Source organism: Canis lupus, chromosome 12, assembly GCF_011100685.1.
Source record: "Canis lupus familiaris isolate Mischka breed German Shepherd chromosome 12, alternate assembly UU_Cfam_GSD_1.0, whole genome shotgun sequence".
Taxonomy (NCBI): Eukaryota; Metazoa; Chordata; class Mammalia; order Carnivora; family Canidae; genus Canis; species Canis lupus.
Window position 1 is genome coordinate 16283120 of NC_049233.1, and position 27443 is coordinate 16310562.

Here is a 27443-nt window from a genome sequence, read left to right on the forward strand (position 1 = left end):
TTTAAAAGTCTAAAGTAACATCAGCTACCCTTGAGATAAACAGTCCCACCAAAATGAGTCCATATGCTTCTCACTCTGAGTAAAATTGTGTTATGTAATAGTACTCTTCCTCATTCCAAAACTCCAACTACCAGTGGAGGAAGCTTGTTTGTACTAAAAAGTGCAATAGATGGAGGTGGATTCCAAAGAAAATGCAGAATCTTAAGGAGTCAGGATATAATTACTACTAATGTTGGACAGTGTATACAATAAAAAGTACATACTATTCAATATTACCTGAAATTCTTGACATAAAATTTGACTTTTTACTTGTTATGCCAAAATCTACTCCCTCCCCACATCCTTTAAAAGGTCTACAGAAACCAATTAGTGAAACAATGTTTTAACGTATTAGATATTTCTGTTCCAGAAAGTCCATTTCAAAAGCCACAAAAGAAGAACACATATCAATATAAGAAAATTAGAACTAATGAATAAGAGAAAAAAATAGGGACATTAAAATAGCTAAGCTGAAAAGAACCAAAAGCTCGGACTTTTCTTGCTCTATGACTTCTAACAGTCACAAAAGCCATCAATAAGTCAATGTTTGCAAAATGCCTACTATGGACTCTTTGCACTAGACACTGGAAAAGATGTTAAGTAGACCCATTCTAGCCCCCAATGAATCCGAATTCCAGAAAATAAAATGACATTTACTCTAAGTGTCAAATGAAACCTTGATTAAAGAATAAAGGTGGAAGTGATGTAAAGACCAATCAGTCCAACTTCCTTATCTTATGAAAGAGAAAACGTGGGAGGCTCAGGGAGAAGTCACCTAGCAGACAAGAGGCAGGGACTGAACTGGACTTCAAGTTTACTGACTCTGAGTCATAAGCATAGGGATATATTTACATCATTGGCCAACCTTTTCCCAAAGGAAGTAACAGTTAATTACTAAAAGCAGGGAGGCTGCAATTAATGGGGCTGAGAAATAGCTCCAACTGAACATTCTTGATGTCATAGTAATAGGTCCTGTCTTTTCCAGCAATGAGTTACTTTGGGAAGGCTTTTGATGGCTGTAAAACAGGCCCTGTGGTAAAACCAGTTTACTGAGAAATATTTCCAATACCATAACATAATCATTAAAAAACCTTTAGCCAACCATCAAGTCTTAGAGATCTTGTTGTGTGCTAAACACTATGCTGGTTCTTGTCTGGGGAAGTAGCAGTTCCCAGGAAGTAACACCTTAAGTCCCCTGGCAAAACCTTTCCCTTCCTAAGTCCTGATACTGCCTCCTACAGAACCAACCCAGAGAAGCAGCTGTATACACTTTTGATGAGTTCTCCCCTTTGCCTCCCCATCAATAAATCCCCACCTATCATCATGATCTGCTTAAGACATTAGTTCTAAAAATTTTGACTGTGGCTCACATTAGGGAAAGCATCTTACATTGTGATCTATTATACACATACAAAAGTATGATGCAATAACACTTGACTATGTGCAATGCCATCTGATATTTCTTATTCCTTTCTATTTTCTTTTTTTCCCTTAAGTGAAATATAAATGTGGATCATGACACACTAAATTGATTTGGTGAATCTAATAGATCATAACCCATTTGAGAAACACTGGGAGACCATTCATTAATTCCACATATGTTTATTGAATGCCTGCCCTAGGACAAGTACCGTTTGAAGTACTGGAGAAAAGCAGCAAATGGAAAAATGAAAATTTACATTCTTTTGGGACTTATGTTCCATTGATGGGAGACAGAGAACAAATCCAAAGGTAAACTATATTGTATATTAATGATGAGCTCTAAGGAGAAATGAAACAGAGAGGGAGATGGGAAGCATGGTGAAGTGATTTGGGGCAGAGTGGCCAGGAGAGTCCCTATGAAGAAGGTGACATCTGTATAAAATCTTCAGGAGGTAAGGAAACAAGTCTGCAGATGTCTGAGGAACAGCATTCCAGGTGTAGAGAGAGAGACCAGTTGAACCTGTGGTCAGAGGGTAGCAGATGCCAGTTTTGTTGGGCCTTTGCAGATCACTGAATGTTTATGTCCATTAAATTGGTTTAGATGGGAAGCTATTATAGGATTTGGGGCAGATAAGTGATATGATCTGACTTATAACAGAATGGACTTTCCCAGGTGGGACCATTGGTACTGCAATCAGGTCATACACTTCCCCTCACCAAGCAATCACAAAGGCCCAGGATTCCCAGGGCTTTGCTAGAGACTCTCATTCCTACACAGTTCTGTACATTCCCTCATCCGACCGTATCCTCATCCCTCTCATCCTTCTCCTGTCCTCTGGAACCCGGTCTGTCATCACTAAGATTCTCTACCTCCAAAATCCCTTCCCCAAATATAATCTTTAGCTTCTTGTTTTAATAAAAGCTTGCCATCCCCTGAGTACACTGCTTTCCTGCCTCTTTCCAGTTGAAGTCACTTTGACCTCCCACTCCTCCTGTGCTATTGGACCTGGAAATTTTATTGGTGCTATCCTGTACCCCATGGAGAGTCAAAGAGGTTGTTTGTCTTCCTTAAAAACACCTACTCCTTTGAATGTAGATCATGTACTATACAAATTATTCTTTTTTTGAGCATTAATTTACAGACATCAGGATCAATTTTTCTCCTTTGCTAAAGATTTAACATGGAACTCTTTGTGTGTCAGTGGCCATTACAAGTCTTGTCATAATTTTTCATGGATTCAAATTTCACAGGGAAAATCCATTCTATATTTAGACCTCTTGGTCTTTTGAACTCATAATGTCCCCAATTCTACATTTGTCTTCCAGCTCAAAATGAGCAAATCATTGTCACTTTCAAAAGTAATGATCTCTTCTCAAAACCTTTTGATCAAGCATCTCTAGAATTCATCTCTTTCCTTTCCAGCTTCTTACGTTAAGACTGGGTAGCAGATTGCATTTTCCAAAGATGGCCAGAACAGTAGCTCCCATTCCACATGTTCTGCAATGTGACTTTGCCTCTCTCTCAACCCTTTGCCACTGTCGCAGGAGGTGGAATCCCACTATCCTGCTCTTGAGCCTGGGCTAGCTTTTGTGACTGGCACACAGTCAGTAGAATATGGTTGATATGATGCTGTGCAACTTCTGTATCTAGGCCAGCATTTTTTGCTTTGCTCTCTTGAAACACTTTTGCTTGGAGCCCTGAGTCTCCATATAAGAAACCTGACTAACCATGAGAATATCATATTAGACAGGGCACATTCAGATGCAATGTTCAAAATTCCCAGCTGAGATTCTCCTTCAGAAATCCCAGACATGGTACCAGCCATGTGAGCAAAGAAAGCATCTTAGAAGTAGCTGTTTTGGCCTCAGCTGCTCCAGCCTTTGAACATTCTACCCTCAGCTGAGGCTCTAGGCATTGTGGAGATGGGAAAAACTGACCTCACTGTGCCCATTCCAAATTATTGAGCCACAGTACCCATGAACATAATAAAATATTTGTTTTACACTACTAATTCTTGTGGTATTTGGATACAGCAATAGATAACTAGATAGACTTCAACCTAAAATAATTTTCTGACCTCACAAAAATACATAATATTTTGACCCTACCAGTTTTTCACTATGATGACAATGGGAAGAAATCATTGTCTTTATTGTTTGGCTTAGTTTATGTGGGAGACATTGTTGATACACAATGAATAATCCATTTACTCTCCTACATTTCCCATACTTCCTTGAGTTAGCTTATGGCCATATGTGTAGTTCTGGCCAATAGAAAATGATGATAAGTAACTCTATAACTTTGAGTATAATGTAGTTATAAGTAGGTGTGGTTTCTCTACTCTCTTTTCTGTGTACGTAGCTGGGATTGCAAACTCAGAGAAGACAAGATGTTGCATCATAGAGGTATCCTAGATCCCTGAATCTCTGCTGGAAGAAAGTTCCCAAAGAAAGCTTCCTGACCCACACTAAAATGCAGTATAAGCAAAAAATAAATCTTTGTTGTGTTTATCTATGTTTAAGGCATTATTTGTTATTGCAACATGGTTTAGCTGACCCTAACTAGTACAATTTTCATGACCTGTCATCATAGTCACTCTTTTGCATATACTATAAATCTGCTGCGTTTTTTTCCCCAGGAATTTTTTCTCAGTTAAATTCATGTCAATGCCTACTCATCTCTAACCCAAGCAGCTATCCACGGCTGGGGTGGCGGGGAGGGTGGGGGGAGGGATGTAGTGACTCAGCAATAATGCTGAATGGATTTGTTTTTTAAATTCATGAACATAAACTATATATAAGTGGGTCCCTGTGCTTCTTAGCTGTTCACCTAACTTTTCTTTAATTTGTTCTCCAGTTTCCAAAGTGACTCTTTTAAACTCTCTTCACTTTCCTCAAATCAACACCTCCTTCCCCAAATTTATTCTCACTGATGGCTTGCTTCATATTTTACTGACAAAGTTGAAGCCACATAAGAGAATTTCCACCTGCTCCCACCCCCACATGTACCAGTCTATCTGTATCTGTCCATATATTTTGCCTTCTCTTTTCTTAACTGTAGATGAGCTGTCTATGCTCTTATATAAAGTCAATGACTCTAGTTATGCTCTGAATCCAGTCCCATCTCTCCTACTGAATGACATTGCTTTTGCAGTTTCTTTCTATCTCTGCTTTACTATGAAGCCTTCTTTGCTGTGCATCACAAATAGCATACAATCATTGTTTCTCTGTGATGCAAAACTCCTTGGAAAAATTATAATTACTCACTGTTTTCGCTTCTCATCCTCCAAGCTCTATTGAATCTCTTTAAATTATCCTCAGCACTCCTCCAGAGCAACTCTTGTCAAAAATCACCAATGACCTTCAAATTATTAAATCCAATGACCAATTCTCAGTTCTCATTGGACACAACTTCTTTTTTTTTTTTTTTTAAGAAAAAAGATTATTTATTTATTTATTCATTAGAGACACAGAGAGAAAGAGGCAGAGACATAGGCAGAGAGAGAAGCAGGCTCCATGCAGGAAGCCTGATGTGGAACTCAATCCTGGAACTCCAGGATCAAGCCCTGGGCTGAAGGCAGATGCTTAACTGCTGAGCCACACAGGCGTCCCTGGACATAACTTCTTAGCAGCTTTTGGAACACCTGGTCTCTAACTGCTTCAGAAAACACCTTCTTTACTTGGCTGCTGGGACACTATTCTCTTTTGACTCCCTTACCATCTAACTACCTCATCCTTCTTCATGTCATTTTCTGAGCATCTTAATCTTCCCAAACTCTAAGCATTGGAATGTTCCAGGGCTCAGATAACTCTGAATTCTCTTTTCTATCTGTATTTATTGTTCTAGTTGATCTTATCAGATCCCATGGATTTCATTATTAGCTATGCCATGATATATACAAAATTTATATTTCCAGTTCTAGCTTAAGATTTTACTTCTGCACCTGATCTACAAACTGTCTTATATAGCTAATTCCACATTTTCCCACTTGGATGCTTAATAGGTATATCTAACATACCAAATAGAAAAGTAAACTCTTAATATTTTCCTCCCCAACTTATTCCTATCATAATCTCCCTATGACAAAAATGGCAACTGCTTTCTATTAGTTATTCAGTCCTCAAAGCTTGGGGGTCATCCTAGACTCCTCTTTTTCTTACATACCATATCCAGTCCTATAGCAAATCTTACAAATTTTATTTTCAAACACATATGCTGAGTCCAATCCTTTTTTGCCACTGTCTCTGCTCCCATGGTATTTCAAATCATCACCATGATAGCCCATGGATTTTTGTAATAACCTCTTACATGTCTCCCTATAACCATTCTTACTCCTTTACAGACTAATTTCCATGTTGTAGCCAAAGATGCCTTTAAAACATAAGACAGATCACACTCCTGTTTCAAATGCTTCAGATATCTTTCCATCTAAGGTATTAAGTTTTCTGGGGGTTCTGGGTGGCTCAGTTCATTGAGTGTTGGACTCCTGATTTTGGCTTAGGTCATGATCTCAGGGTCATGGGATTATGCCCCTTTGGTCTGTGCTCAGTGGGGAGTCTGCTGGAGATTCTCTCCCTCTACCTCTTCAACTCCCTCGGCTCTCTCTCTCTCTCAAATAAATAAATAAATTCTTAGAAAAAAAAGTATTAACTTCTCACTGCTCTACATGACTTAATTCTCTACCATCTCCCTACCTCCATCTAATAATACCCCAGACAGTTGCCCACTGTGCTCCAGCCACACTCTTTTTCTTGGGCTTCCTCAACTTCACCAAGAGAGGTCCTTCTAAAAGACTTTGCACATATAGTTCTCTTTGTCAGAGATACTCTTTTCTCAGATTGCCACATGGCTACTTTACTTCATTTAGCTCTCTACTTCAATTTATTATTTTTTTTCTTAAAAAGTTTTTTCTCTTACCACTAAAGTTCTTTATCCTTTTTCTTGCTTTATTTTTGTACTTTATACCACTTATTTGTTTATTGTTGTATGCCCCCCCCCCCCTTTGCAGGCCTACAAAGTGAGATCTACTCAGACAACCACTTGACTGGTTCTGTTTGATACATTTTACTCTTGAATCCAAAGTACCTGGAACATAGTAGGTGCTCAATAAATATCTGAATGAATTAATAAATAAATGAATATGGAGTTCAGTTTCAGATAATGATTGAAAGTCTCATATCTGGAAATGCTGGGTTTACCTGAACAAAAGAAATCATGTGCATGTGTCCACTGTCTTTACTCACTATCTTCACTACCTATTTTCCAAGCTGTATTGAACTTCTTTAAATTAGTTTCAGCACTGTCCCAAAGCAGCTCTTGTCAAAATCACCAATGACTAAAGTAAGACTCTTGGCATATGAAACAAACTCAGGATAGACTGTAAAATAATAGTAAACCAAGGCTACCAATGTCTTTGCCAACTATCCACAGATCACCAAGATATAGTGGGAGCCAGGTTGGTGCCTGTATGTACTATTAGCCCATATTTCTCTTTCTAGAAAGAGGAAACACATTCACACAAAGCAAATGGAGTGGGGGGAAAAGGGCTGACAATGAGTTATAAATTAAATTAGCGGCATTCTTACTTGTTTATGCTTGTTTAGAGAAAAGATGTTAAGCTGGAGCTAAATAGGATAATTTTAAGTGTTTTTCAAAAATTATTATAAGTCTGGATTTCCCTTATCAGAACTTTTACAGAGATAACACATATGCCTATGATCATCTCCTTTTCTAAATCTAAATCTGGAACATATAATTTGAAAGACACAAATTTACTTATGGGGATAGCTGAACAAAATATAAAAATTAGTATAGGTTTAAACAATGCAGCATATAAAGGTACAGTATATATACATCCTAAATGGCACCAGGTATATTAAGTGGAAGAATGGTTAGAAAAATGAACAAGCAGATACAGTTTAAAAGGAAGATAGGTGGTCCGAAATAAGATGGCTGAAGAACAGAACATGATAAGCAATATATCCAGTTTTGGGGATAGGTTATGATGAAGATAAATGGTTTGAATCTTGGAGCACACTGGAGTAAATACTCACTACCTCAAACAAATCCTTGTGTGAAGATAGGAATAGAAATAAAGGTTTACCAGAAAAGTTGGACTCCTTCCCCTTACACTCAACTAACTTTAGATTATGCAGTTTTGACACTATATAAGCTGAAATCAATCAAAGGACTACATTCAACCAATGCCATGTGCACCACTAGAAGATATATATCTGCCAAACTCAACTTACTGATGCTCAGTAACATGTTCCATCTCATTACCTTCATAGAGCTGTACTCTGTGTGCAATGCTGTGGTTTTTCTGTTCTAAAGCCCCTCTGTCTGTCTGTCTGTCTCTCTCTCTCACACACACATGCACACGCACACACACACACAGGAAGTCAACAAAGGAGAATGGAAGTTAGAGGTTGGAAGATAACACAAACCTTAAATGACTTTATAAAGGAATGACCGAATTCTAACTTCAACTGAAAATGAAATAAATAATATTGTAGGATCTTCAAATTTTAAGATTGAAAAGTCCAAATCCTTCATCTAATATATAAATAACTGAGACAAAAGAACTATATATAACTGTCCAATAAGACATAAAAGTCAGTGGAAAAGCTGGGATGAAAATCCAGATTTCATAGCCCTGTGGGATATTCCTTTCATTTCACTAGTTCTTGATCTTGGTGTCTTTATTACTACAGATCATTTTACAAACAAACAAAGTCCCTCTTGATGGACCACTTATCTTAGATAAGTATATATTGATAGGCTTATTGTTGTTGTGTTTTCAGTACATATCAAAAAAGTTAATTTCGGAATATTTTAAGGACTGAATTCTAGGTATCCTGAAGAGTAACCATTCACTAGGCTTCCTAGAATCTGCACCTACACTGTCCAAGGTTTTTTTTTATATTTAGGTTTGTTTTTATATAAAAATAACAGTTTTCCCTAGATTTTTGCTCTAGGAAAACATGCCATGCTGTGTGGCTTTATGATCTTAAAGGTCACTGAGACAGAAGAAAAGTGAGAAACATGTGTGTTTCAGGATCCTGGCACTTTCTTCAGTGTTGTGGCTTCCAGTGTTATTATTTCCTTAAGGAATGAAAACACCACTTTGATTTGGTAGTGTCTACAATACAATTAAACATCACTGGAGACAATTTTTATCCTTATTTGTATAGAATATGTAATTCTATATATTATAGAGCTTTCCTGATAAATCTTTCCATTACCAATTAGATTGCCACAGTTTTAGAAAAAGCCCTAGTAGGTTTTAAGCTATCTAATTTGTCATTTTTTAAAAAGATTTTATTTATTTATTCATGAGAGGCAGAGACATAGGCAGAGGGAGAAGCAGGCTCCAGGAAACCCGATGTGGGACTCGATCCTGGGACTCTGGGATCACTCCCGGAGCCAAAGGCAGAGCCACTGAGCCACCTAGGCGTCCCTAATTTGTCATTTTTGAATGAGCCATGTTTCATTTGTGAATCACAGTGAATGATTCTTACAAATTTTATATTATTTCAAATCAGGAGTCCAAGCTCAAAAAAATATAACAAATATAAATGGCTTAAATCTAGACTCATCCTTGTCACTGGTGCAAACAGATTTTAATATAGTTCTTCAGGAAAAATAAAAACCTTTTTGTTAACCAGATGAACATGCATTTAAAAATGATATGCAAAATCCAGGAAGACTTTCAATTTCTTAAAGCCAAGGTCTGTTCCTATTTATTGTTGAATCCAGTGCATTTAAAGTTTGATACACATACAGCATTTACTATATGCTATAAGCTTTAGGTATATTCTACTACATTCAAAAAACAATTCTTTGAAAGTTATACAATTATTATCCTTATTTTATACAAGAGGAACCTAAGGTTTATGGAGATGAATAAATTTACTGGGACATCAATGAACTTAAGTTTCCAGATAAAGAAATTTGGCCCCAGCAACTTATGCCATAAATACATTTTGCAGTATTCTCAAAGATGTTTGTTAAGGTGGAAACGAAAAGGGCCCAGGTCACCTAGAAGACCTTCTGACCACATACCTGTGTCTTTTTTATTTAATAATAAAACTATAATTTATAACTGATTTTAGTATGGGAAGTGAAAAGCAATTACTGTATAGCTGAAGATTCTTCCGCACATGTCAGTTCACCACCTAGGTGCCATTATTACAGCTCATCCTCCAATTCCCTGCATGCAGGGAATTATTTCACATCTGACAGAACTCTTTTGTAGAACCACAGATTTCACCATTATCATGACTTTTCTGATACATTCCATCAGTCTTGTTGCTGAGCCATCACTCATCTTTCTTCCCAGGCTTGATTTTTTTTTTTTTTTGCAAGAACACACACACACAGACACACAGACACATACACTTACAAAGCATTTTCTAGACATTTATGTATGTCTTAGAGAAAACTTACAAGAAGGGACAATCTTGACTGAGGATGCTCATTAATTGTTTTCACCAGAGATGAAAGAAATTAGGGGACACATCTTTAGGTGGTAGCAGGAAGGTTTAATTTATAAGGAGATAGGGAAATGGAGTATATTCTCTATAAAAACTTTGAAATGAATGAATAAACCAAGATTAATGAAGAAGTTCCTTGAGATTAGAATCTATCAGTGGTTCTTCAAATTTTCATCCTATGCTACTCACTCTTCACCATCACTACTTGAAGATGTCCATTAATATGAAGCACAAAATTTATTCAAAGTAAGTTTTGGATCTCCATAATCCCTGACCTATAATTTTCGAAAAACCAGAGTAGAGAATTCCTATATTATGTAATTTAGAATATCCGACAGCATTAAATTCCCCAACATAAATGGGAAGATGACTTGGTCAGCCTAAAATTTCCAAAAGACCCAATAAGGTGAAGCAGAGATTAGCCCAAGTAACTTGATGTAATCACACACAGACACATCAGTGAAAAATTAAAACAGATTTCTGCCTGAGAATTCAAGAAATGTACTACCTTGCCCCAAATCGGCAAGAATCCAATTACCACAAGGATGGATAGTTACCCATGGCGAAGAATGGGATTCCCAGCAGGGTGGAGTTGTACTTTCCATCAGTGATGAAGAAGATCCCTGCTGCCGTGACAATGGAGATGCACACCGTGAGCACCCCCAGGAGGCCCAGAAAGGGCTTGCTGCGCAAACAGTCCTTCATGGAGCTGGAGAGGGTGGCTGTGGTCAGGATCAGCACAAGGCTTACCAGGACCTTGCTCCTGGCCAGGATGCTGGTCTTATGAAAGTCTCTCCAGAGGCTAAAAGATGCTAACGAGTAGAGCTGCAGGTCCTGGTGCTCCTCCTGGAGCTTCTTCATGAGCTTACAGAACTCATTCTCCCACTTCTCCCCTATGAGGTCTTGGGTAGCAGAGCCATAGGTTTGGAGGTAGTAGGTGATTTGAATGGCTCTGGCTGACTTGACCCGCTGGTCCTTGCTGTTTGGCACTTCCACTACCCCGCCCAGTTGGTGTCCAATAAAACTGTTCCTCCCATCCTTGAAAATAGAAAGAGGGGAGACTTAAAGTTAGCAGAGGATGCACATTTCAAACAACAGATTCTTACTCTAAGTGAAGGAACACAACAAAGGCAGAGGTAGGCTCTTGCAATTGTGGAAGTGATGTGGGTGGAGTGGCATGTTAGGATTTTATATTCAGCTTTTTGGGGTGTCATGGGATACCATGCAAGATGATCAGGATTAGAAAGATGCAAAGAGTATTATGAAGCTATACAAGACTCACCACATGCATAGGATAATGTACATAAATACTATTTTGATTTATCCCATCCATACTCCATTCCAACCATTTCCTTCTGTAACAGTCTATTATAACTCCTTTATGCAGGATCAAGGTTGATGATTCAGATTCAGCCAAAAGTGAAGCATGGCATGAGTTAACAGCATTTCAAAAATTAAAATAATAATTCATTTAATAAATATACACTAAACTTTTCAAGGTTAACACACACACCTACACCAACACACAAACACACACACACACACACACACATCCATACTCTGGGGGCACAACTGAATATTGCAAAACAAATAGAAGATACTGTTGTTTTGTTTTCTTTTTCCAATTAATATAATAGTGTTGAAAGACTTTGTAAATATGATGTAGCCCTTGTTCACTCATTACAAAGTTCCCTTCAAACACCTGCCTCAGTTCATAGGTTGACCCTTTTCCCACAGAACAGAGTGGATAAACCCCCTAAATGAAACTGATGAGATTTCAGGTAGGATTGTCAAAAGTCATTTTGATTTTCAGAATTTCTCATGATGTAGAGCAGACAAGATCATATTAGTAGGACATTTATAAGAGAGGTAATCACTTCTCTTTAAGGTACACGCAAGGTGGACACTGAGTTGCTTAATTCAGAGGAGTAATTTTTAAGCAGTGTGCCTCAAGACTCAGAGGGAAATCCCTGACAGGCATCACCAAATTTTCAACAACTTGGATATTTTCTTTTTGCCACAACTGTCATTCACTTCCATGGCAATGCTTGTCAGCTGTGATACTGAGCCCAATAGCAGGTTGCAAGATGGAGCATAGCATTGAAAATGTGCTGCAGGTACTGTGTGTAATGCAGGCACAAAGGTAAATCTATGCTCTAAGGAGAATTTGCGTTTGCTACATCAACCAAGACTTTTATCTCATGAGGACAGAAAAGTATAGTCAGAGCAGGAAACAGTCCTTTCTAGAAGGGTAGTGCAGAAGGGCAATAAACCCAACAGTCTGGGCAGCCGGGTGGCTCAGTAGTTTAGCGCCGCCTTCAGCCCAGGGCGAGACCTGGAGACCCTGCATGGAGACTGCTTCTCCCTCTGCCTGTGTCTGCCTCTCTCTCTCTCTCTCTCTCTCTCTCTCTGTGTGTGTATCTCATGAATAAATAAATAAAAAATCTTAAATAAAAATCTTTTAATAATAAATAAATAAAAAAAACCAACAGTCTGATAACTCTGGTGATTTTCACAAAACTGCGAGGCACTGTCTACTCAGGCAGACACGTATAACAGTTAATGTGAAGTGGTTTAGTCCAGACACCTGTATCTGAGGTCCTTATTCCTATTTGTATTTTTAACGTATACCAAAGTAACTGTAATACTTGAGAGTGTGTTGCAAACACAATAAATTTGAGAAATTTACAAAGTACAAGTGCTGTTAGTAAGATCATTAATAAAAATTGTGAGGAATAAATCTCATAGTCACTTCACATACCCATTTTCCCCGTACATGTTCAATGAAAGCAATTTTTCTATTTAATACAACCTGACCAACTTCTGATGAGTACTATATTTCTAAATAAGAATTTAATTAGGGGTTTCTTCCCTCCTATACTTGATAAATCTCCCACTTCTAAGGCATCTTTGTAAATTTTCCATCTTCATATATATATATATATATATATATTCACTATATATAATATATTCCAGATTATATATATTCCAGATTTTATATATATATATATATATATATATATATATATATATATATATATATATACCAGCTGGAAGTTCCTAGCATCCTGTTTTGAAACCTGTGGGTTTCTCTGATGAGCTGCAAGAGAAAAGGTAGGAGAGCTTTAAAGAAGGAGTGGGAATCCTATCCCAGCACTGAGACTGGAATAAGTGCTCTTTCCACTCTTTAAATAATCTCCACTTTTGCTCCTGAATTAGGCTTGTTTATTTTTGTTTTATGCTTGGTATAATTTTTAGCTCCACCCTTGTGTCTACTTCTTTGAAATCCCGTCTGTGATGTTGACTTGTGCTTTCGATTATTTGAAAGAGAAAGTATTTTAAAAGCTATATTTATTCACTTAAGAATGTGCAGTTCCATCTGTCTTTACTCATTTCTGTCATCAAAAAGATTTCTCAGGGATCTTTAGCAGCAGAACAAAGATTTATGAGTCCCTCAGGCCTTATTTGGAGATTATAGTGGATCAAAGAGGGCACTGATAATGTGTCTGGACAAAAGTCAAAACTCTACAGAAAGCAAAATATAGAGTTTTAAATAACTGATCATTATTGAGTTTGGCTAACTGCTCACCCTCCTTTTGAAGTTGTCTAATTTCCATTTCTTACAAAAATTACTTCATAAAAGATATGCTTTAATCTCATTATATTTAAAAACAAATACAAATACAATATTTATAACAAACACAATGAATTTCTCTCTCTTAATCTGCTCTACTCCATGCACCAGAACAAAATAAACAAGGTCTTAAGATATTCTTAGACAGGAAGCTCTGCTGAAATGAAATTTTGTACAAGCCATTGGCCCAGTCATCCTACTCAGTGTAGTCCTGAGAAATATTTGTAAGTAAAATTCTACTATTTTGTAAGAGGTGGGAGAAGAGCTTTATCATTTCATGGGTGCTTCTATGTAGGAGAAACAAAGAATGAATGGAACATGTATTTTAATTATCCTCTGGGCAGAACTTCCCTGGACCTATCAGGAGTCAAGGAGTCACATGACCTGGGTTGCAGCATGCCTGTCACACCAACTGGATCAGGAACCATTGGCTGGTTCATTTCCCTTGTAGGTTTCCATTTTATCATCTTTAAAATGAGCAGATATGAATATACGAGTAAATGTTTACACAATATTGAAGATATTTTTCAGATCTATTATTCTATGAAAATACCACCTATAAAGTTACTCCAAAGAGAGCTGAATGTCAGAAATGATATCATTATAATAGAGCCATGGATGGATTATTTTTATGCCTTAAAAAAATCTTACCAATTGTCAGGTAGGGCATTTTTGTTTAAGAGATGAGCAAACATAGAGGCCCAGAGAGGATAAAACTGTTCGTCAAAGTGATGACCCCAGTGTTCCAATGCAATACTTCTAATTCCAAATCTAAAACTTTCTAGAATCCTATAGGGGTGATTTCAGGAAAGCCATTTTGACTCCTAGTCCCTGTTAACTGCTGTTTATGATTAAAACTTATTTCATGTGTGTAGATCCCTTTTTTCCCAATATTTTACTCTCCACTGAACCAATTACCTACCATTTATATTGATTCAACTTCCTCATTTTCTAGTAAACCCTCCTACACAAATTCTAGTTTCTTTAAGTGCAGAACTCACATTTATGTCCCCATGAAGATAAACCTTAAAAATACAAGATGGTAACACACCACTTCCAATGCTCTCCTGTTTCAGTGTTTCTCTGAATTGAACAAGCATAATTAACGTGAGATGAATTGAAGTTCCGAACTCCTACCCTTGTGCTCACTTTTACTTTTCTTCAGTCTATTTCTCTACCTTAAAGCCATAGCTCACTTGCACAACTCTAAATGAGTTTACACCATTTATACATTTAAAACCTGCTGGCTTCCACTTGCATTAGGAATAACAGAATTCCTTACCAGGGCTGTGAGGCCATGCATGTCCCACTGCTGGCTGAGCCTCAGACCTTGTCTCCCACCACTCTTCTCCCCATGAACTCTGTTCTAGTTATCCCACCTTTCTTCCTACTGCTTGAACACAACAAGTTAATTTTCACCACATAGCCTTTGCAACTGCTACACCCTCTGCCTGGAATGCTTTACTCCATTCTTCCACTGCCAGGGCTATTTTCTCCTGGTGGTCCTATCTTCAAGGAGACCATGTGAACCACATGGTATAAACTAGACACCTCCTTTCCAGCAACAACTTTATCACATACCCTTATTTTGTCTTCTTCCTATAAAGGACTTCTATCTGAAGCAATCTTATTCATCATTTAATTTCTCCTCCACTAGAATGTGTGCTTGTTGAGAGCTGGTGCCTTTCCTCTCTTACTCATTGATAATCTCCCTGTGCCTAGAATGCAGCCTGCTCTATAATGAACGTTCCATAATATTTAATTCGGCTCACCCTGAAGTGTATAAAACGAGTCATACACTATTTGTTCAGAGACCATTTTGTGAAGAACAGAAAAAGTTAAGGACAGTTCAAAATGAGGACAATAGGGCCTTGGATAAAGAGAGGTATATATAGAAATTAGAGGCTGGTACTGAAAACACCCACACCCACACCCACCCACCCACACACACAAATTTTGACCTTTCTTTTTTTCAGTCTCCTTATTCTAGGGTAACATTTCCCCAAAATACAGTCTCTCTTCCATTTTCACTGTAGACCAAACATGTGGAGTAAGCTTATCAACCGACAGGGGGCCTTAGTGAGTACTTGGAAAACCGGTTTGTAGGTACTGTGGTCTGGGTGCAAAGGACAGCTCAAATGTTCCAGGAACTCAAGGGAACAAGGGAGTTTGAGGCTAGAGAGGAAAGCAGGGCTTTTTCAGTAAGAGCCAGGAAAGCCTTATTAAGGAGCTGGAGTTAATTGTTCTGCAGTAAGAAACCATTGGGTGTTTTAAGCAGGGAATGAATGGCATGCTTTCCTTTTTGGAGTGCTCTCTCATTGCACTGTGGCAGATGATTTTGGGAGTCAGGGTGACTTGAAAGAAAAGAGCTCCATTAGGAAGTCCCTGCAGCATTTCAGGTTCTTGATGCAGCATGAAAAAAAAAATGTCAGCTGAGGCCGTCTGTGGTAGGTGACTTGTTCCAAGGTGAATCAATGTATTTACAGGTCACGAGGCTACCTCATGCCCATGAGGCATTGCATCATACTCTCTCTCCAGAAGCAGTAATGCCAGAAAAAAAAATCTTGGGTTCTTTAGGTCTCATTTCATATACGGTTACTACTTTGTAGCTCTTAAAAATTACTACCCAATCCAAAGCTCTGCAGTGGAAAAGGAAATTAAAACTCTCAGAGACAAGATCAAAGAATAAATTCTTCAAGAGATAGGAGAGGAAAGAGACATTAATGTCATAAACCATTGTGCAGAGAAAAAGAATGTTCAATGATGCTTTGAAATTATAGGGGAGTAAGTGTCATATCTGCTCAATATATGTGCTAGGTTGCTATTAAGATACTTTCTGTGATTGCAAGATAATTTAGCTGCAGAGCTTCCGTCCAAGACAATTTTATTTCAGATTTCACTGATTTTCGATGAGGTAGACACTGCAAGGATATTGGAAACTTTAGATTGTCAGGCTTCCTTTATTGCTGAAAAGAAAATCTTCCTATGTATAGTCGGCAGTGACATTTCTAAAGGAATGGTAAGGTTTGTTGTTGTTGTTGTTTTGTTTGCTTAAATAAGATTTTCCCTCCTGTTTATTTCTTAATTTATATCTCCTTGTTTTATTCTCAACTCCAAATATTGCAGGATAAACTACGATTAAATGAAATTCATCAGCTATCTTGAATTTCCTCACCAGAGCTTCATGTTTAACAAGTAAGTAAAGAGAAAGCAGATTCCTACAAGGTATTTAGTTAAAGAAAAAACTTATTTTAAAACTTATTTTAAAAATGAAGCCTTTAAAAAAATAAATAAAATAAAAATGAAGCCTTTAAAGCATTAACATGCCCCAATAAGGAATAATTTACATTTGTGTCGCATTACTCAGCTATAAGAGTACAGTGGTGTGTTTTTATTATTTTTCTTTCAAATAGGATGGTTAAAAAAAATAAGGTTCATATTGTTGAAATGAAATACAAACTTTAGCCAACCGAAATATAAAATAAGTTTAACAAGGCACTCCAGTGTATCACTTCTAACACGTGGGGCAGACACAGTTGTAAGACTTAAGAATTTTCTTATTGCATTATCCAATGTAACTCTTCTAGACAGTCTATGAGAGAATGCAATGCTGGAGTAGTCTCACGTCACTAAGGATGATCCAGGCACCCAGGGAGAAGACATAATGGTGTGCTATGAGTTGCATAGCTAATCACTTATTCCTCGTTCTGACATCAATGGGCATGTTCTTAACTGCACTGGAATAATTTATGAATACATTTGATTCAAAGGAAGTATAATACAGCAGATATGTACAAAGACTCAAGAGTCCAGCTGCCTCACTTAGAGACCTGGTGTCAACATGGACAAGGTGTGGAGCTGTCTGGATGTCAGTCTCATTACTGGTTAAACTAAGAATCATAACGCATTATGAGGATCAAGTGTGCTAATGTATAGTAAGCATTTAGAACAGTGCTTAGGAAGGGTTAGGCATTATTCTTGTTAATATGTCACAAATCAAATATTTGAATGATACTGTTTATTCACTTATCATCTAATATTATTCTACACTTCCAAGCAAATATCTGTAATGAGAGATATTACAGATCTGCAGGGGACAGAATCCAGGTATCCGACTCCACTTTCCAGTTCGGCTACTACACAGCAAGGTGACGAGGCATGCTGCTTGACTTTTATGGATACCAACTCTAACTCAAAAATAAAAGGCTTGGCATATTTTTTTCTAAAGGTTTCATTAGCTCTGTATTTAATGATTCATCTGTGGTAAAGTCATTAGACACTCCAAAGTAGGCTAGAGAAATCTACCCTAAGGGAAAAGGCAATAAGAAGGAAGAAGAAACACAAGATGACCCATGTTCATTTCCATAGAAACAAGAAGCTTTTTATCTTCTTTAAAATCTGGACCCAGTAGCTTGTCTCTCTCTCTTTGAATAACTTCCAGAAAGGAATCTTCTCAAATGCAAAAAGATCAAGAATTTGCCCAATTTTACCTAGGATAAATACATTTAATTTCTCCTTTACCTATACCCAATTTTTATACGAATTAATTTTAAAAGTGTGGAAGTAGAATGAACAGCTACATGAAATGTGAGGCATATAGCAATAACTTTTTGTTTTTCTGTAATTCATATTAGTGACTCTGCCAAAAATTTCAATTGAAAGCAATATTACTATTTTAAGTGAGTCTTTCACAAAGGGATCAAATAACTATTCACAGGCAAGTGTTCCATATCAAAGGATATTTAACTTTGATGCTGTTCTCCATAAAGAAGGCTGGCCATCACTCATATGGGAGCATTTGTGGAATGCACAAAGGCCCTAAGCACAGTGCCCTCTTCAGGAAAGGGATTGTAAGTCCTGTCATTACCGTCTTTCCTTTTTTTTTTTTTTTTTTTTTTTATTTTTTTATTTTTTTATTTTTTTTTATTTTTATTTTTTATTATTTTTTTTTTATTTTTTTTTTATTTTTTTTTTATTTTTTTTTTTATTTTTTTTTTTTATTACCGTCTTTCCTATGAGCAAGAAACTCCAGAATACACCCTAGCTTATAGCCACATCCTATTATTAAAAGTGTGACACCTGAGCCATTAGCACCTCTGAGTGGAAAATATATCAGACTAACAAACTGCAGAGGCAAATTTAGAGTAGAGCTCAATCTTTTGATTGAGAAATCAAAATAGGAAAGAAGAAGGATCAAAAGCATAGGTATTGCAGATAACTATATGGGGGCTGCACTGCAGGGTGGTAAAATCTTGGCATGCTGGAAGACGTGACATATAGATGGAAAGAGTCAAGAAAGACAGAGTCATTCATTCTTCAATTCTGTTATGACATGCTTTGTGTCAGCCAGATATTGAGGTTAGAATGGTGAACAGCTACAGTTCTTATAGTGGGTGATGAGGGAAAATATGTAAGCAGAAAGGCATTTGAAAATATATATGTATTAAGGGAGTAGTGAGAAGTAATCATCTAGCCTAGCAGGAACTAAGAAGACTTTCCTAAAAGGGGGGCATTTTAGCTGAGATCTGAAGCATGAGTAAAAATTACACAGGTAAGATGGGGTATTGGTTGGTAGACATGGGGAAGGATGATCTAGGCAGAGGGAACAGCATGTGCAAAGGTCTAGCAAGGAGGATATGCATGTTGTGTTCCTGGGACTTTGAGAATGACTGTAATATTCTCAAATATGGGCGTGGGGAGGGGTGATGCAGAGATGAGTGCTGGAATTGAAAACAGAAATTTGCTTATTCCAAAGCCCTCTTTGACTGCATTGTGAAAAAAGAAATGAACTTTAGGTGTGCCTTGGAAGGGAGAGACACTAGAGAGGAGGCACTGAATGGTTTTCTTGCCTTCCTTATAACTTTATTTAAGCCAAGACCTACTTGATTGTATAAGCATCCATTTTTTAAAAGACTTTATGGAATTCACACTATTCTGAAAAATAAATTTTCCCCATACCTAAGCCTTTTTCCAAAGAACAATTTCTTCTGAGTGCTAGAGATTCTTGGAGAAAAGCTTCCTTCCTAGAGGGGCAGAAGTTGCTAAAAGTGATTTACTTAATTCTAATGATTCCCATAAATCTAATAAATCCAAACAATACTTGTGTTGAGTGTCTGGGAAGGCAAATCACTAGTGTATATGTAGAAAACAAGATAAGGACAAATAGAACAAAAAGAAAAAAATCTCTTCCTTGGAAGAGTTTGTACTTTTGTTATAGAAACAAAGCCTGTTAGATGGTGAGAAAATAAAGTGGCATAGAGTATTGCAACTCTGAAGACATTGCTGAAGAATGCAGATAACTGCTGAGGGTTGCAAAATTATATACATACAGCATGATCTCAACTATGTAAAAATAAATATGCATGTATAAATATTCAAAGGAAATCATCAAAATTTAACATTGGCTCTTATTTGGTATAAAATTATAGGTCACATCTGCTTTCTTGGTTAGTTGGGTTATTTTATATCATTTTTTTAAGGCTATCAACTCATCAACAAAAATAATAAAAAATAAGTATGTTAAGGGAATGGTATAAAGGGTAATTAGGAATGGGAAGGATTAATTAAGTTCAACTTTTAATCAGATTTCACTTAGACAAGCAGTAGAAGAGGAAGGAGGACCAAGAATCAAGACTCCCTTGTTTCTGGGCTCCAGTCCTAAGTAATCTGCCTTGTGGCTTCTAAGTCGACTTAAGTTATGATGGTTCATTCTTCTCCATGAAAGACTGTGGTTTTGCCCACTAAGATTTAATGAATAACTGCTCTACTTAAAGTAAAAGGTAAAGAAGGGCAGATTCCTAGCTGCTAGGGTAGGGTAAAATGCTAACACGTAACTCTCAAGCTGATCTGACTTTGCACTGCCAGACTGACATTTTCTTTTCAAAGAAAAATCATGAAGACTTTGGTGGCTGAATATCACTTATCTTCCATTGAACTTGGGTTCCAAATTGGCCCTTATGTGTTTCTTTTTCATTTCTGTCATTGAATTTTTCCTTCCCATGCATTTTCTAAAATCTGAAAACAGAAGCCAAATTAATTGACCAATCAAACAAAAGTTTTTTGAGTATTTGCTATATATAAAACATCACTCTAAGCAAAAGCTTTCTTTCTTTCTTGAATTATCTAGATAACTGTAATCACAGAGGTCTAGATTATGAGGTTGGTTACAACTTCCAACTTTCTGCAGTGTGGAGATAGCATTGCCATTTATGAACTCCATTTCTCTAATTTCTTCTAACTTCTACCTTCCTTTGTTTTCGAGATCATATAAAATTTTCATTCAAAGGGGTCTCTCCTGATAATGAATACATGTTGCTTTTTACTATTGTTATCTGTTTCATTGCTCCAATTAGCCTTCCAAGTTCAGTCAAGATAGAAAATTAAGATGATACATTTCTCAAGCTAAAGGAAACTAATTGGGGGCACATATTTCGAGGAAAGGTAGAAGAATTGACATATTGAAAAAGAATGTGAAACAGAGAATGTAACGTTTTATTTGCAGTTGTGGGTGAGGTTAGCTGTGTCTTAATCCTTTGATAAAACAGCAGTGACATCCTTGCATGTCTACTAAAGATAAATCAGATGTTAATATTTCATCATCTTACATGAACCTTCGCCTTACCTCTTCCTTCCTCCGTCTCCTTTCTCCTCTACCTCTCCTGCCTCTTTCTCCTGCTTTTTTTTTCTTTCTTTCCTCCCCTCTGACCCTTTCTCTCAGTTTTCTTCTTCTTCCTCCCATCGCTGTCCTTCCTTTATTTGAAAGACAACTGCCTCAAAGCCACAGTGAGGATAATTATTGAACTATGTCAGTAAAATGCTAGATAAAGAATACAATGCTTGCTTAAGTCTATTTTATCTTCACTAAATTACCTTTCCTTTTTAATCCTCAAAAGGACAGACATGCTTTGAAAGTAACATGTGTGTGATATACATTCTAATGAGATCCATGAAATTGTTCTTTACCACCACCAAGATATCCAGCATCAAAGATATTAAAATAATTGAAAGCCTTTTTGATAAAGCTAAGAAAATAAGTACTCTCCTATCTCACAGCTCCATGTGGGTTAAACATTACTCCTCTCAGCATTGGAGACAAGGGTATAATGGCTCACCCTTGCAAGTGTGTTAACATTTTCTATGTTGATGTGACATATTTTTCTCAAGTGTTAATCTTTGTATTAAACTCTGTATTCTTGGATATCTAGAAAAGGAACATCTGGATGCCTCTAGGAGGTAGAATTGTAAAAGCTAATAATACTTTTAAGATACTCGAATAAAAAAATTAATTCAAAAGCAAAGTGTGTGTTTTTTGCTTGATAGTTTAACTGCAAAAGATTATCCAAAAATCTTTAAAGAGTAGAAAATAATTTTCTGCTTGTATTTCTTGAGAGGAAAAGAATTGCTTTTCTGGTTGTCTTTGTTTAAGGCTAATATTAAACAAAAATATCAACATACAAATACTTGCCTTATGTAGGAAAGAAGTAACCCACTCAAGTTAAGCAAGGAAATAAGTCAGAAGCATATTAAATTATGTATAATGACTACAGACCCTAGTTTTAGTAAAGAAGATAAAATTTCATGTTATTTTATTACTTAACTCAGAAAAACTCATGGAACACTCAAATACATGTGTTTTTATTTTATACTTCTGTGAGGTTTTTCAAGTGATAGTATTCACTATTTGATCCTATATCCCCATTTTGGGTTTGGAACATATGGTAAACTTAATAGGTTAGGTGGTAGCAAGTTACAATGAGTAAAAGCATATACAATGGATTCTCCCAAAATATTTTGGCAATTGATTTACTTTTTATGCAATAGGGATTTTTATGCAACAGAGGAAAATACTAAGGCAGACAGACTCATTATAATGAAAGTAATCATTACTGTAAATTTACTATTCAAAATTAGGCCAATTTTAAGTGGGCCGACCCACATTCTAGCCTTTGGGAGTTTAATTGCATGTACTACATAAACATGATTGCTGCTTCTTCCAGCCACACATAAATATCCCTCTTAGCTGTGTCAATTCTAGTGTCACATAGTTCTGTTTCGTGAGGTTTGGAGACAATGCTTCTAATCAAAATTGCACTCATTTTAGGTTGGTTTCAATTTACTTCTGAATTTTCCAAAATAGTGCCAAGCTTCAGCAGTCCAATTTCTCATAATCTGACCATTAATATATTTTTTTCTTCAGCAAATCATTACTTTTCTTTTTAAAGCACAAAACTTTAGGATAGAGACTTCTCTTGACCTGTTCCTTCAAAGTGTTAAGAAATGAACTGAGATCTCTTCTCCATTTCTCAGATGTAGGAGGCATTCTAGAGGTATCACAGGCCACATGGCTGGCAATAATAGGAGTCTGGCTTTAAGGTCTAGAGAACTTGAGGTCAAGTGCTGATTTAGCCACTTAAGATCACTGTGACTTTTGGAAAATTGCTTAGATTCTCTGAGCCTTAGGGCACCTGGGTGGCTCAGTGGTTGAGTGTCTGCTTTTGGCTTAGGTTGTGATCCCGGAGTTCTGGGATCAAGTCCCACATTGGGCTCCCCTCAGGGAGCCTGCTTCTCTCTCTGCCTATATCTCTGCCTCTCTCTCTGTGTCTCTCATGAATAAATAAATAAGATCTTAAAAAAAAAAGATTCTCTGAGTCTTTTTGGTCAGTTATGAAATGGGACAGTCTAGCTCATAAGCATTATTATGAAAAATGAGTTCAATGATATTTGAAGAGGGTGGCACCCCATGTGTCATTTCATAAAGGCTCTGTCAATAGTTATTATCTAATTACAAAATGATGGTTGAGTGATTCAGTAATCTCAAAATGAAATAAAAACAGAGCATGGTCTTTGGTACCACAGTAGCAAAAACATCTCATCAACCCTCAGTCTATTCTACAAGTACAAGAAGTTTCTAGGCCTTCAGAACTAGAGTATATTTAGCTAAAAGGAGGAACAAATGATAATTGTTTGTTCTAGTCCTGACAGTCCACTTTGTCTGACTGAGAGCTTGCCCAGCTCAGTGTTGGGTCAGGAGACAGACTGTATCTGGCATTTTTAAGGGGGAACCTAAAATGGTTGGTTTAAATTTCCCCTTAATACATTCTATATGACCACCCAAACACAGGCTTTCTTTACTTTGGAAAAGAATTCAATATCAGAGCCAATTTACTGGGAAGCTGAACTCATGAAGTTTACTCTCCTTCACAGCAGGCATCCTGGGTTTCCCTGGGGTCAGGAATTGAGTCAGGCCCACATGTCAGCCCTGCCATCTGCTTTTATTCTAGGCACCAAACAGGTGGGGTGTCAGGATGTAATGAAATCCATCTTAGAAAGAGCCTACAGCTCTTTGGCATTCAGTATAGCCAAGACTATGGTGGAATGATGGATGGAGGAACCCATCCCTCTGATTCCACAATCTAGGGGGTCTCCTAACTGAATTATCTTTCTATAACTAAAAACACCTGGTGAACGAGCCTCTCCTAACTTCCTTATTTTATCACCTCTCTTTACATTTCATATATAAAAGGGCACATGGTTTCATTTTGTGTTTGCTGACCAATTTGTGTTTACTGATCCATTATCTTATTACCCTACCAGATTGTTCAGAGCGATAGAATTTCATTGAAATAATTTGCAGCAAACTTTGATTTTAATATGCTTGCTTTAGTATAATATTTCATGCTTGCTATAAGATACTACATGTTCTCTCCAATATTCTGTAACATACTACAGGCATTCTTGATGTTTATTCAAGAATGCCAAGAATGCTATCACAGTGTTAATAGAAATCCAAAGTATTTCATCTTCTTCATTGATAGCAGATATCTTCATTCAAATGAGTTGTTTATATTAAAGTGAAAAGAAGGAAAAAAGATACAAAATGAAAAATGCAAACAAAAAAGGACCACAAAGACATGGCTTCCAACTTAACACACCCAACAGAGAACTTGTGTTTTTAGAGCACCTGCTACAGATGAAACAATTTTACAGGCACAAAAACATGAAAGGCTGGTTCATTGTCCTAAAGAACATTCGCCATCACTCTGCCTTATTGCAACACAGGTTCATTCCCTATAATTTTGCAAGTTGTCAGAGAATTCGAGGCAGCTATGTCACACCTTCCTTAGGAATAAGGTGAGAGGCTCTCTATTTTCCATGGCTTAGGTAAAGAAAACAGTTCCACATCTTTCATTTACATGGAGGTCCTCTGTGGAAGCACAATTAACTCTGTGAGTGGGTGTTTGCCTTGACTAAGAAATCAGGGCTATTTGAAGCCACCACAATCAGTTACATAAGCAGGTATTTAGGGGAGACTTTCCAAATGCATATTGCTATGTCAAGACACTGTTAAAAAAAAACATTAATAACACACACACTCAAAACAACACTCCCTCAGAATTGGGGCTGGCAGCTGTCTGGACCACACTGGAGCTATTTACAAAAAAATACTGAGCAAGTTTCTAAAGGAATGGAATGGCACTCAGCCCTTAGCTATGCAATTTGGAATGAGCAAGGATTCCTCCTGGCATGGAAGTGCAATGAGGCCCACCACTCCCTCCAATAGCAGTTTTGTTTGTTTTTTTTTCCGTCCAACAGCAGTTTCAGCAATGATGTTTGCTATTCCTTATCTAGAGCAGAAAAGAAGTATAAACCCAAGGGAAACATCAGGAGGGTCTTGTGCACCATCTGAAGGAATCTGAAAGGGTTGCCATTGAAAATCTTTAAAACAAGAAGGGACTTAGGATATATGTTAGAAGTTCCCTTTGATAACAATATGAATGGTCTGAAATGTAGGTGTGGGTATGTGCACGCATGCTGGAATTTTACAATAGTATTGATTGGTTGATATTGATTGATAAGGAGGTTCCAATACACTCTCAGGAGAGAGACAGTCCCTAAAATGAGCAAATGAAAAAAATTAAAAAAATAAAATGAGCAAGTGAATTAATAGAGGGATCTATTAACAGAAGAAAGAGGAGTTAATAAAGGGATCTTTAAGAAGTACAATGGATAGAACTCAGGGACTGACCCCTGTGAGAAATGAAGAAAAGAAGGGAGAAGTAAATGAGGACTCATTTACTTAGGCATCTGTTGTACCACAATGGCACTCGCAAACCCGAAGACTCTGTGTGCAATTAGGGGAGGTGAAACTGGGCTCGAGATTTTGACTTTTAGGTACCTGAAAAAAACATTAAGTTGGAGATACTTACAAAGGAATAAATTGCTTAAGATAGAGGCTAGAGATGAATACTTCAGAGGTATACACATTAAGATCTAAGACCACACTTGTCCAGAGAATGAATAATGTGGGAAGACAAGATGCTGTGGGGAGAATCCATAAGAATGAGGAAAATAAGGTCAGAAAGAGTCATTAAAGGCAAACAGTGCAGAAAAATAGTGAGCTTTTTTGTAGAGTCTACATATGTTGATGAAATATTCCACCAACCCTTTTATTAAAGGAATTATAAGAGGAATTATAATAGATGGCAACCCATTTGCTGACATTTGTTTAATTATCTCAGAATACATTTTTTGTCAGGCATGGGCTTATTGTACACTCAAATGTTCCAATTCATTGAAATGAAAGTGGTTCAGATCCACAGAATAGTCTTCAGTTGGAATATTTTTTTCAGTGCTTTAATAGGAAATTCCCGCCAGTCAAGTGAAGGTGCATCCTGTTCAACCTTTTGAGATGAAGGATTTGCCTTTTAATGAGATATTTGCATTTCATTATAATGATGTACCCTCCGTCCTTGACTTGATTATTCTCTACAGAAGCAGGGACTTCTTTGGACCATGTACTCGGCTTAGAGTAATGACAGATTCCAGAAAATTTATCTCAGGCATTTAAAAGAAAAAAAGGCATAGTTAAAAGAATTGAGTATTAAAAAAAAATCCCCCTTCCCTCGTCTGCTGGGTGCAATATAAAAAGAATACTTAGAAATGACCTCACAAATTTCCTTTTTCACAGCCAGGCATTTGTGAACACAGAACTAGTCATGAAGAGCCATGTTAGATTAGATAATTGAATATGCTAAGAATTATTTGTAAAAGGGAGCTTGATCATCAAAGCCACCTGAGTCAGCAGGATATTTTAAGCAAGGAAATAGCTGCAGACATTTGTGTGTGGAGGGGGGCTTCCAACTTCTAACCTAATATGGCATAGCAACACCTTGGATAGACACAAGTTAAATTAAATCATAAAGAAATAACAAAATGACCTTCTATCTACGAAGCAACAGCACACTGCATTAAGAATAATTTGAACAACTTGACACATTTGCTGGTTATAATGAAATCACATGGTCAGGTTTTCTAGTTGGATCAATATGATCATTAAAGCCACAACGTCTCTGAGAGAACTTTGGAACTGTCTGAGACATGTTAACTTATTAGCAAGAAAGTTTCTTATATTTGGTAAATAAAAAAAGTTAGAACTGACATCAAAAATTTCAAGAACCTTAAACTGGAGGAAAGCTCTTTCCTCTGAAGTCTTATGGCATCTTCTGGATTTGCTCAAACAACAATTTTCATAACTATACAGTATTCTCATTATTTTTATTTCTCCCTTTCTTTATTGGAAACTTCTTGAAGGCAGAAGAAAGTGTTTCATATTTTTATTTTGCTTTGTTTTGTAATTGCCTATGATACAGTATCCTCTTAAAAATCTATTGAACAAAGGGTGATAAGTGTCTTATCAGCTCATTTTTTTTTTTCTTTCTGAATTGTGTATCTTTTCTGAATAGAAAAGGACAGGGTTATGAGTACACAAAGAAACCAAATGGTCTAATTTACATATGAAATTCCAGAGTTTGAAATCAGCTTCTAGGCAATAGAGTTAATCATCTCTTAAGGG

The 27443-nt window shown here is 36.9% G+C and overlaps 1 protein-coding gene and 1 long non-coding RNA gene across 2 annotated transcripts in view; one reads left to right on the top strand and one right to left on the bottom strand.

The window, feature by feature from the left end:
* Window positions 1-1657: 1657 nt before the first annotated feature.
* On the top strand, window positions 1658-17797 carry LOC119874175. Its single transcript, XR_005367806.1, has 3 exons — window positions 1658-1770; window positions 16718-16786; window positions 17649-17797. It is a non-coding gene; the product is annotated as an uncharacterized LOC119874175 (long non-coding RNA).
* Window positions 9797-27443, bottom strand: part of PTCHD4 (patched domain containing 4) — a 53768-nt gene continuing 36121 nt past the window's right edge. The window contains exon 2 of the mRNA XM_038554270.1: window positions 9797-10995. Within this exon, the coding sequence (XP_038410198.1) occupies window positions 10492-10995 (504 nt within the window). The 3' untranslated portion in view covers window positions 9797-10491. The remainder of the gene's footprint in view (window positions 10996-27443) is intronic.